The 12,819-nt window shown below is 32.8% G+C and overlaps 2 protein-coding genes across 2 annotated transcripts in view; one reads left to right on the top strand and one right to left on the bottom strand.

Annotated features, from left to right (window-relative positions):
- LOC118735905 overlaps positions 1-12,819 on the bottom strand; it is a gene marked incomplete at its 3' end in the record, with an annotated part of 539,363 nt that overhangs the window by 259,969 nt on the left and 266,575 nt on the right.
- Positions 1-12,819, top strand: part of LOC118735907 — a 97,667-nt gene that overhangs the window by 29,869 nt on the left and 54,979 nt on the right. Inside the window, exons 5-6 of the mRNA XM_036465932.1 lie at positions 3,587-3,733; positions 4,192-4,321. Of these exons, the coding sequence (XP_036321825.1) occupies positions 3,587-3,733; positions 4,192-4,321 (277 nt within the window). The remainder of the gene's footprint in view (positions 1-3,586; positions 3,734-4,191; positions 4,322-12,819) is intronic.

Here is a 12,819-nt window from a genome sequence, read left to right as displayed (position 1 = left end):
CACACACACACACACACACACACACACACACACACACACACACACACTGAGTTTAAATGAGACAAAAGACAAAGTGCAAAAGCTGCACTGATTATTCTACACTTTGGTTGGATATCTTTATTTTTATAGCACCGCTGACTTAAGTCGTAAATTTTGTACGAGTAGCTGCAATTGGCGCAGCGCTAAACACAAGCATTCACCAATTTGTTGGCTGCAGCGCAGCTAAGGTGTCCTTGCGCCAAGGCTTGGTAGCGTTGTTAATTTGGGTGACGTTTGTCTTTTATGACACCTCAACTGCTGGCGTATACATACGTCTATACGTACATATATTGCATTTTCGCAACAGATCTCTGTCTCTGCTTAAGTGCTTACGTTCAGGACTATGTGTTGCAAGTGCAAATTGCAACCTGCAGCACTAAGCCACGCCCAACGCGTGCACGTATCATCAATTTACTAGGTTATTTTTAGCTCTACTTTTGTATTTAACATCTCCAATTGAAATGGCAAGTTTAACTCGGCAATATTGCGGATAATTAAATGTTAACAAGCTAACAACCCGCAGCGATTTCGTTTCGGATGTGTTGCGTCTGTTGGTTGTAAAATGCAATATGTACTTACAAAAATGAAAGTACGAGCGTACAATGAGCACACATGCACGATTGCACTATGTATGTACATACATATGTACGTATGCAGTTATCTACATTACATTAAATAATACAAACGAAAGTTCTGTATGTTATGTATTTGCCAGTGGGGACGTTGTGCACGGCTTCATAGTTTCACTTTTAATGTCGAAATTTGTTTTGTAAGAATTAATTAAATTAAAATAGCAAATTAATGTTAAACCATGGAGTGTAAATAATGAGCGAGTGGTACTCAAAGGTGAACAAAATTATGAAGGTCTTTCAATAAATTTATATGGCGGATTTCGAGGCAACATTTTCAATAAAATAATTGTATAATTTCAGGTCATAAAAGCTTTTGTGTCAGCCAGTAGCCGCGTATTTCATAATGGTAGATCGATGGATATTAATTTTGTAACGATAGTGACGAATAAGTCTTTTTATTAAAATGAAAATAATCGCTCTTATTTTTAAATTAAGCGATAAAATTCATTCTCAAATAAATTAATTAGAGGCTGATTCTATTTCAATTCATGAAGGGTGAATGGGTTCAAAACTCGAAATCAAGTTTAATACGTTTTCTCATATTTTTTTAAGATAAATAAAGAGACACGTATTTTTTTTTTGTTTTGTAAAAAAAAAAATCGCTGAGTTACGAGCATCTGAAAATTTTATGGCAAAGTGTGGTTTTTGAGAAAAACGGCTGACATTTTTTTTTTCAAATGTTTCTAATAAAATTGAAAAAACAATTGTAGGGTTTCCTCAAATAAAAAAAAAACTCTCAAAAAAAATTAGAATGTTATAAAAACTGTTCATTAAATTTAATTTTGTTTGGGTTTATAGAAAAATTTCAGTTATGCAGTTTTATATGTCATTAAATTTTAGTCTAACAAGGAGGTTGCATGGGGATAAAAGTTCCCTTTTAGCATGGAAATATGGTCGAAATATTTGCGAAAAAAATTATTAAAAATCAACGCGACCTCTTAGCCACTTGCAAATTGCACTTTATTATATGTACTAAAATTTAATGATATATAAATCTTTACACCCAAAATTTTCCTAAAAACTCAAAAAAATTTTTTTTTTTGATCTATTGAAACTTGTTTTTTTAACATTTTATTATGTAACATTTATTAAACGAATAGGATAATCAATTTTCTTCAAGGTTTCTACTTTTTCTGCACTTTGTCCTAAAAAATTAAATACAAACAAATAAGAAAACAAAAATCGGGCTCAACTAGTCTCTTGCTTTCATTAAAAAAAAAATGCGTCAAATCTGTTAAAAAATCAAGCGTCCAATGAATTATTAACAGTAAATTCTAGTTTTGAACCACTGTGCCATGGTAGAATGGTCTAAAGAAAACCTTAAGTAACCATTCTCGACTCTTAAGAAAATCGTATATGCTAAGAAACTGGACAAGGTTTAACGGCTGATTTCCTTACTACTAACAGCAGCCATGAAGACAACAGCTACCAACCCAGTGCCCAACACGTTACTAACATCTCTTTCGACGTATCTGTTTGCAAGAAAATTGCATGTAACACTGCTAATAGGCTTAATGGGACCAAGCAAAAATCGCATTCACATATAGATCACTGACAAGTTTTGAACGACCTTACTGGATTTTCTACAACCGACTACACCTCACCCACCCGCACTATCCACACCAAATTCAAGACCCGTCTTCCGTCATGCTTCCGAAAAGTTCCGAAAAAATACCGCGAAAATCTGGGATGGTCTCGAAAAAAACGAAAAATCACAAAGTATTATACTATACATTTATGAAAGTGGTTATTTTCTGCTCAAAAAATATCAAGAAAATTGTTTCTTCATTTTGCTAATGCTTTCCACTCGCCCAGGCGTGCGGCTCTGTAACTCGTCCTTTCGGACCGCCTGCCCTGCACGATATTCAGCGATACTGCTGCTCGGAATCTTGTCCATTCCGACAGTCGCAACAACTGCAATACATATACATATATGAAAAAAAAAATTCGAAATTTCTAAGCATTGCCGCAAAAATTTTAAATTTAATGGTAGTTTGTAATATTTGAAAACTTATTATTAGTTTCGCAAGAAAGATTCAATAAATAAATACATATTATAAAAAAAAGATCCTTGAAAAAGTAACAAGCAAAAACTAAAGGTATCCACACACCTATGCGATTCTGTCAGTCCAAATCTGTTCCGACAAAAATTACAACAATGCCGACCATAGTCTTAAATTAGGAACCACACACTTATACGATTTTGCTGCAGCGATTTATTCGAACATTCACAGTTCATCTTTTGGTCGTGCCGAAATTGCAGACTGCCGCGTTTTGAGAACGAAAAAGGTCAATAGAAGGATTTTACAATATAAAAACAAAATTGAACGTAAGAAAACAAAACATATTTGATGTAGAAAAGTTAAGAATTTTATTTTTGTTGAAAAATATTTTTTGTTTGTCTATAAACTGACAGTTTTTGCTGCGACAGATGATGCGTTTTCGAAGCAGTAACGTCTGTAGCATCAAAAACGGTGCAGATTCGTTGCGTTGTGTGGATACCTTAATCGGTGTTTCGCACTCAAAATAATAAATGTAAAATTTTTTAAAGTCTCGAAGAAATTCTATTCAACAATTGTAAGAGGATTATCTCTCTATCTTTCAATACGGGAATCACAATCTCTGCTTTAAAATGGCTATGCATACTTAATTGAGCTCAGTTAAAGCAGCTTAGGTTATTCTTAGTAGCATTTTAATGTTATTTTAAAATAAAATGATACCACAAATTGCGGTTAGGTTTTTTTTTTTTTTTACTTTTTTGCTACTAATTTGCTTCTGTTCCATTCTGTTCTGTTCTGTTCCACTTTGATAGATATTCAATTGAAACTCTATACTAATAGCAATTTAAACTTTTATCTCTATATATCTTTCTACCTTTCATCTCCATCCATTTTCCTTTTGCTCTATTTCCACAGCGATGATCCCACTGCCGAAGAGCTATCAAAATGGAATGCCTTTGTCGAATCAATTAAATCGAAACTAACTGTAAAACAAGTGGTTGATGGCGTACGTGCTGGTGGCTCGCTGACATTCGATTATATGCTTCTGATTCTGACCGCTTGGTGAGTACAATGGACAATAGCAATCAATAGAATGTAGATGATGAACATAGCGTTGAGAAAAATAGCATATAAAATGGGGAAAATGCGCCCGCAGTGATTTGATATACGTATCTATATTTACTTATACTTATTAGAGTGCTAGGAATGTGCTCAGAAGAGAGTAAGTATGTATGTATGTATTTAGGTCGAAGCGTAGTGAAGTCAAGTTAGTCAGAAATTTATTAGAATCGTCTTTAAATTTTAATTTGCATTGTTTTGTGCAATAAGTTTATAATGGGGAATGAAAGAATTTGTTTATCGCTTTCTGCTTACTTATTAAATATATATTTTAGTTTGTGTATTTTGGATTTTTACTGCATTTATTTCACTTTTTAATTCTTTGGTTTATCCAATTATTATATTTATTATTTCTAATAATTCTAAAATTCGACTTAATATATTTTCAATCCATTTTTTAGTTCTTTATCTGCCTTTGGTTTAATAGAAAACAATGCAGAAAATATTGTGGCTGCTATGTTGGTTTCACCACTTATGGGACCGGTGATGTCCATTACTTTTGGTACAATAATTTCGGATACACAATTAATTGTAAGTATTCGAAAGCAAAAATTAAGTACTTAACTTGTAAATACACTGATGGCAAAAAATTGTACCTTCTCTTTGACCTCTACGCACAAATACTAAGAAGAGGACAATGAGAAGGCAACATTTTATTCCTTACTGAAAAAAGTCCCTCGGAAAAAATTTACAATAAGGAAGAAAATACTAGAAAAAAAGAGTTGCATGCGAGGCATTTAGAAACAGAAATTGCTCTGTAACTCACTAACTTTATGTTCTCGCCAATCAAACGAATCGAAAAATTTTACTCGACGCATTTCTATGCCTGGGGCAAAAGTTACTCATACGCCATGGCGAACTCATTAAATTTGTTTATTATATTACCTTGACCTATTTTTTTTGCGCTTTAAATTAAAAATAAGCATTATGTATTTTATGCTAGCACATTATTAATTATTTCATATTGGTTATATATTCTTGGGTGTTTTTTTATTTCATTCTCATTGCAAACATTAATTATTCAGCGTTGCTTAGTTACTTTTCAAAGTTCGCCTTATGTGAATTGTTTATATTCCATTCCGAACTTTGCCATGCACTTCCGGTTTTATGTCACTCTGCGCTACTTTTTCTTTTTTAAAATTTTTTTCTTAATTTCATTTCATTTTCTATATTTCCGTCAACACTAGCCACGCGATGGCACAACGCACAACTGACTGAGTGCAAATGAAATGCATAAAAAATTGGAAATCCATTTCCTTTGCAGTATTCTGTTTACTCATTCATTAAATAAAAATTGCATTTTTCGCACCATGCGGCAAAGCGCATAAATGCATGAATACTTAATGTGACATTTACAAGTGAGGCCAATATGGCTTCATGACGACCACAGCCGCAGCTGAGTGCATAAAATAGTGCATAAACTATAAAAAAAAAAACGGTAAAACAAATACAAATAAATACATATATGTATGTATATACGCACGTGTACATATTTGCATGAATTTATAATTGTCAAATGATAAAATAAAAAAAAAAATAGAGTCTAAATAAAAATCTCCATATGCGCGCATGCAAATGAGTCCAAATTGGTGGCTGATATGACTGCCTTTTCAACCACTGTTAGGCGAGATATTTTCAGAATTTATTAAAAACGAAAAACGCAAAATTTATTGGCACAAATAACTAGTGGCATTGAATTGATATGTGGAAATGTAAATATAGTGAATTTATTTCATACCAGCTAAGATATGCACCTATGTACATACAAACATATTTGTGTATAGATGGCTGTTTTTTTTTTTTTTTTTTGTATAAACATAAGTTCCCAGAAATGCTATATAATGATGGTTTACGCTGATAAATAATCATCTCACACAAAAATTCAAAATTCAAGTAAAGAGCCGCCAAAACCAGGAGGCATTCTAGACGAATGGGGGTAGTATTTTTCATCGGAAAAAATATACAGTATGGAGCAGAAATGAGTACATGGTAATTTTTGTTAAATATTTGCAAGGGTTTTAAAGTTAAACTTTTTTTGTTATTTTTTCATATAATACCATAATTCATGCTTTAACCAAAACAATATTGAACAGACTTTCAAACTTAGTGCAGACCTTAGACGAATTTAACAAATTTTCATTAAAATTTTAAGTTTTTAATCTGATTTTTTCGAATTTTTTGGAGTATGCAAATTTAGTAAGCTGGCACTTATAAAATATCACTTCTCAGAACTTTAGCTAAAAGCCTTCAGAGATATGCATCATGAGGATTTTAGATTATATGGCGGATGCCGGCTCGCCCATCTCCATTAACTTAAAATTGTTCCGTCAGTACGGTACTGATAGAAAAAAGCCTCTACAAAGAATTTCGAATACTTCCAGAGATTTACTATATACAAATTTCACATTTATGGATGAGACAACGGAACCTTTTCCTTTTCCAATAATTCCGACTTTTCTCAACCTATACCCTTCCAGAGATATACAGTAGAAAAAATTCAATATTCCACATGAGTATGCGGTTGATTTCACATGCATATCTCCATCCCAAGCTTCAGTACTTTACCATAAATATTTGAAGCGATATTCAATATGAAAATTTCAGCTTGTATAGGATGGGCCATGATCCTTTTCAAAAAACCTACATTTTTCTCAATTAGTATCGAATTAACTTCACATACATATCTCCTTACCAAGTTCCATCACCCCAGTTTGTGTGGGAGGAGCCGCGCCACCCTTGATTTATCCAACGTAACTTTATACTAAGAGCTACAACCATAATCGTAATATAATAGCGATACTCACAAGGGCTTACAACACCTTGCGTACCACCGAAATATTTAATTACTTATTAGTTTATAAAAATTTCAAAACCCCATTTTGTATTTCTTCTTCACAATACATTCTCTGCTATAAAAAAAAAAATGATTTTTTAACAACTACAACTAATTTATAAGATGAAAAACGAGCTGCGCCATCTGCAACAGTAGCAACGTTAGCACGAATACATTAAAGCGCAAAGCACATACATACATATATACAAGTGCTTTTCGCTGCTATTTAACTCCCACAAGGCACACAACGAGCAAGGCCTCATTTGCGTTATGACGCCTAGACTTGCATTCAAATGAAGTTAATTTTATTGTGATTCCTCTTTTACTACCCGTGTCCCTATTTGTGTTTTTATTGACTGAAAGTCGACTGTTGTCTGCACGTCTTTCATAATAACGCAATGAAAAATCATACTTTCTGAGAGGAAAAAGCACAAAAGGTGCACAAAACGTGAAAGTTAAAATGAAGTCGGATATTAAAAAATGTCATCGTAGTAGTGCGGCCTTTATAAAAAGGTGACTGGAATTTATTCACATTAAAATGCTTACAGTGAAGGTGTGCGGTGTTCATAAAGAAGCACACAGCTGGGGCATGTAGCGCGCAAAGGTATGAGTGCACTAGCATCAGGCGTGCATAGAATTGCATTAAAATGAATATATATGAAGGTGTTTGTGGTAATGGCAAAAGTACTGCTTTCATCATCTGCTTTCATTTCCACGCGCCTAACAAGTCTGCCGTCACTCAACCAACCACAGCCAGTTTCTTAGTGTAAGTGCAGAGGTGCTTTGGTCATGTATGCAAGACTTAACTGTTAAAAATATATATTTAGGTATATGTAAACATACATATCTACACACGTATGTTCTTATTTGGTTGGTAAATGAAGTTGTAGTGCAGTCAAGCCATCACACTAAGTACATTCAAACCACTTCATCCATCAGCGCGCACCCACCCAGTAATTGGAGTAAACTAAGAGTGTGAATGAATGCCAGGTAGAAGGAGAAAGAGAATTATGAATGTGATCAAAAGCAATATGTATGAAAGGGTGTTATAGTTAAAGCATAGCCGTAAAGTTATGTAAACTAAAGTGTACTGTGAAATGAAAGGAGTAAAGCGAAAATGTAGAATGCAATAGAAAAATATTCATAAGTGTGTATACAAGTGTGTACATATTTAGTTGCAATACCTCAATTTGAAGTGTGCCGAGAAGTAGACAGAATGAGCTACTCCAATTAAAATTTTAATTTAGTTTACCGCTTGTACATAGTACATACATACATACATACATACATACCTAGTAATGCGTAAATTTCATACTAATTTGCCTGAACTCTTTATTGAACTTTGATACATGTATGTATGCACGTTCGTACTTGAGTAAGGTTCGTTTGAGCTGAAGAAAAGTTAAATTTTGTGAACAAATTTTCTTTGTAACACTAAAGAACTCAACTTGAACGAAAACTTATAAAATAGTCACTTTGAACTAAAAATGCAAGCGCATTCATGTCTATCGTTTTGTCCCCAAAACCTTAATTTTTTCTTTGAAGTTAGAGATCTCTGAAAATATTGAGAACAAGTGAGTGCTACAAAATAGAAGCTCTATGTAGGCCAAATGGATTTAGTTTATTTGTCGCTTGTACTTATGGAGAGCATCAGCAGATATTCGCAGTTGTGACTCTCTCGTGGCTGTTGCGGATTGAACAAAAATACGGCACAGAGTTCATTCTAGATAAGACATAAGCAACAATCGCTCTACTAACCTTTATGCTAAGCGACATGGCTGAAAAGGAAAACTTCTACAGGCCCACTGAGCTGTTGTGACTATGCTCAGCGCTTTGTAGGAGCTCATTCAGGCTATTTTCAAATTTTATACGAAGATATTTAAACTTGTTAGACTATCAAGTGCTTCCTGGGGGATTAGTCCTCCAATGGCAAAACAGTTTTACTCCATACGGTGGCGAAAATATAAATAGCGACGGAATATTTTAACAAGGTTTGGCTATTGTTCTTTTGTTCATTAAGCTATACATATAAAAAGTATTATAACAGGCCGGACATTACGGATTTATTACAGCAAAAGAAGCCAAAACAAAATTTTTTAGAATATTTTGTTTGTGTGTCTATCTGTCTGTATGTTTGTACGCGCATCACTCGAAAACTAATGCATGGACTTGAATTCAGTTTTCACCTGTGCATTGCTAGGGGTCTAACTTAAAATATAGATAGGAAAAAAATTAAGAGTTGTCTTCTGTTTAAAAATTGCAGTTTAAGTAAATTGACAAACTAAAGCACATATTGAAGTATGGTTGTCAAAAGAAAGACGTTTAAGCAGGCTTAAAGCTGAAAATATTTTTCTGAAGGTTGCCTCCTGTTTGAAAATTTTAATTTTAATTAATTGATAAGGTAAATTGAATATTAAAGCTCACTTTCATTTTTGTCATCGGTTTTTGACGTATGTATGTTTCGTGTTTGTAAATCAATTTACAACCGATTATAAAATGCTTTACTTTAGATACAATCACAAATTTTAAAGCAACCTTTAAATATAAAGTGAGCTTTAAAGTTACAGGCTACTTGAGAAAACGGTCCTAAATTGATAAAATAAACGAAATGTTACCATACGGGTATCAAACAGCAAAAAAATACTTTTAAGGCGCAGAGAAGCACGCCGGATTTTTGCTACTATTTTTTACAAAGTTATAGCTCAATATCGAAAAAAATCATGTAAATTCGAATTTTGAACTTTGTAAAAAAATTGGAAAAATTCGGTAAATTTTAACAAAATTGCACCAAAATTTCAATCTTTTGAAATAGAATTTTAAGAAAAAATTTTTGTATTCAGTTTTATGGGCCTTTACTCAATTTTTGTTGGGCGTGTTAAGCATTTGTTTCCATAAAAAAAATGTTCGACAGTTTTTTATGTGGAGCAAATGAATAAAAACTTAAAAAAAAAAATCCTAAAGTCAACGATAAACTCACTTACTTCAAACTTATTATACTAAAATTAAATGGACTACATAACTACACAATTTTCTAGTAAATCTATAGTCTTAAAAGTGTATGGAAAATATTAAAAAACGTGTAAAAAAGACTTAGTAGGTTGGCTGATTTTAAGGCTTATTAATGCCAAGAGCTTCACACATAAACGGTATGGAAAATAACAGACGAAAAAGGGCACCAAAATCTAAAAAAAAAATCGATTGCTTTTTAAGCGAATTTTCGCAGGATTCTTTCATTTTATGAGTAAACAGGTCCTTCCCTGCCTTCGCTTATACTTATTTGCTTGTATGCATATATGTACATATGCACTTTATTGCATAATAAATAAATTTTAATTCACAAACCTCAAGTTGGGTATTTTTTCACGATTTCGCTTAATATTTATTTATTTGTATTTATGTAGGTCAGCCCACTGGCCATGCAATTTGTTTCTGTCTGCCTTTTGTGTAAATTATGTTGAGCGCTGTTATCTCAGCTGAGCACCAAATGAATCAGTTGTTGATTGCTCAAAAGTCCATAAACTTTCTTTTTTACGTATAGTACAATAAATAATCAGGCCATAAGCTGAGCTACTTAAACAAAGTTGATCAAATGGGTTAATTATGAGATTTATGGAAAATTATTGGGGAATAAAAAAATAAATAAATAAATAAGCAAATAAATATTCTTATTTATGCGATTGAATCTGTAGTGTAGGTTTGTATGAATGGAAACCTGAAAGAAGTATGCGTTGATCTAGATTAAAGGTTAAAATTAAAAACATGTGTCAAAGTTAGAGAAGTTTTGCAAACCGGCTTATCTACGACAGCAAATATTTTGAGTAATGAGAAATTGTTCAAAGCTTTGGATAAAACAGCTAGTGTGCATAAAATGATAAAGGTTTGCAGAAGAGCTATGTTCATTCAGCTGCAAATCACTAATGAAACCACTTCCACGCCTGGCTTGTCTTTCACTTTTGCATTTCGTTCTGTACCTCTTAAAGCTCTCTCTGCGCCTGTTATAAATGAAAGGAACTTCTATTTAATACCTAATTATATGTATGAATAAATAAAAGCTTAACGCCTGCTATCAAAGTGTCCACAACTTGTAGAGAAAGTAAATAGGGAAGTGAACAGCAACTAAGAGTACTGAAAAGATTAAAGCCATTTATTTTGTAAGATGGGAAGACGCTAACAGATATTTATACGTACATATGTATTTATGTGCGGGTGCATATTTATCAACATAATTATTAAGTACATATCTGCCCACCTGTCACTAACGCACGCCACTCCAAAAGCATCTGTTTGCCAAGGACCGACTAATGAATGTAAGTAAATTATAAATGCATTTTAACAAACTTAAAGTCATTCATTAATTCGTCGTAAAGAATTTTAATTTATGCAGCTACAACAAATTGTCGCCTCAAATGTCTTGCGAGAGCTGCAAACATTACACGTACATATCTAAGCAGCTGAAGTCGCAACAACTTCACTCACTGCTCACTGATGCGAAAATGGAAAGAGCAAAAGACTAAAATACCCGTTGCTGCTATGCGCAACTACATATTATAAATCTCTGCCCTCCCAAAGGAGCACAGTACTCAACAGGAGACCACAAGGCGTAAATGCATAAGTAGTTGGCAACGCAAATTAAGTGAAAGTAAACGAAGTCGGAAATATACCTGACGTAGTAGAGAGTAGAAATAACTGAGTGGAAAAAAAATAAGATAAAGTGAAAGAGATGGCTTTGGCTCAATGCCTTAAAGGCCTTAACTTGAACGTCCGTCCTTCAACGTAGCAGAAGCAGCGGCGGGAGGAGCAATAGAAACAGTAGTGGCAACAAAGTACTTTGCCACTGTTGGGTGAGCTTATCCTTGCAAGTCTGTTGACATATATTTGCTGCTTGGAGGGGGAATCCTTTTTTCAAATGTTAAGTAAAAATAAAAAGTCAGAAACAGAAGAAATGTGTATATATGTAAATAGGAAGCAGGTAAATGTAGCAGAGCTGTAAGTCAATAGGCGGAAAATAATTAAAGATGTTGTGCAGAAAAAGGGCTAACTTGAAAGGAATTTACCCTTTTTCGTACGTATGCACATAGGCATACCATTACACTCCTTCAAGTTTTATAATTTAATTTAGCACAGACTGTATTGTTAAATGGAATTCAAGTAGTGAAATGTTTTGTGTATCAACTTGAAATCAAAGAAATTTATCCAATGCTGCGATAATTGCAATAAGTGCTCAAAAACAAGACATTTAATCAAATATAATCTTTACAGTGATTAACTCAAAAATGTGTAAAAAAAAAAACAATGCAAAGTAGCCAATGAACAATGTTACTAAAAAAAAACCAAAGAAAACAAATACTTACGTAATTGTGTTTCTAAGCCCGGATTTTAAGGAAAGGTTTGAATTTTCCTAAGTTTTTCAAAATATTAATTGATTAAGTCATCGATTTAATACTCGTATAGATTAATGGTGAAAACGCATTAATCGATAGAGTAATCGATATAATTAAATAAACTAATCGTTATATTTTCGATAAATAAATATCTTTATCAATATATGATTCGGTAAGTTATCTAATAGAATGTCTGTCATCCCGAAATTATATTAGTCAGCAAAGTTACTTTTAAATCCAGATTAAAAAATATTTATATCGATATATTTTCCAATTCATCATTATCGCTATGGTGTTATATATTGCTATCGCGATCTACTCCGATTGTTCGATAAAGTAATCGAAATCCTATCGATGGACGAAATCTTCCGATTATATCAATTTGAATTTTTTCCTTATTAATATACCGTTTCTTTCTTGCATTCTTTGATAATGCTATTGTCGAAGGTTTTTACACCCTCTTCAAAAAGGCAAAATACAAAAAAGATGTAGTTTGATTTTTTTGCATAGATACATCAATTCGTTGGACTTATCTCCAATTGATGCAAATATTTGTTTCTTCATATATAAATCTGTACGATCCACGGCGTACTATACAAATATTCATATATGTACGTGTTCGCAAGTTGTGTATCCTGTTCGTATCCACTTTTTTTTTATTCATATTCGTATTAATATTTGCTTTCATATTATTATTCACATACATATACATATTCATATTAATATTCATATTCATAATCATAATCATATTCATATTCATATTCATAATCATATTCATATTCATATTCATATTCATATTCATATTCATATTCATA

The sequence above is a fragment of the Rhagoletis pomonella genome, unplaced genomic scaffold, assembly GCF_013731165.1.
Source record: "Rhagoletis pomonella isolate Grant_MI unplaced genomic scaffold, Rhpom_1.0 Rhpom_scaffold_00003, whole genome shotgun sequence".
Lineage (NCBI taxonomy): Eukaryota > Metazoa > Arthropoda > Insecta > Diptera > Tephritidae > Rhagoletis > Rhagoletis pomonella.
The sequence above is the reverse complement of the archived record's forward strand: the minus strand, read 5'-3'. Positions and strand labels throughout refer to the sequence as shown.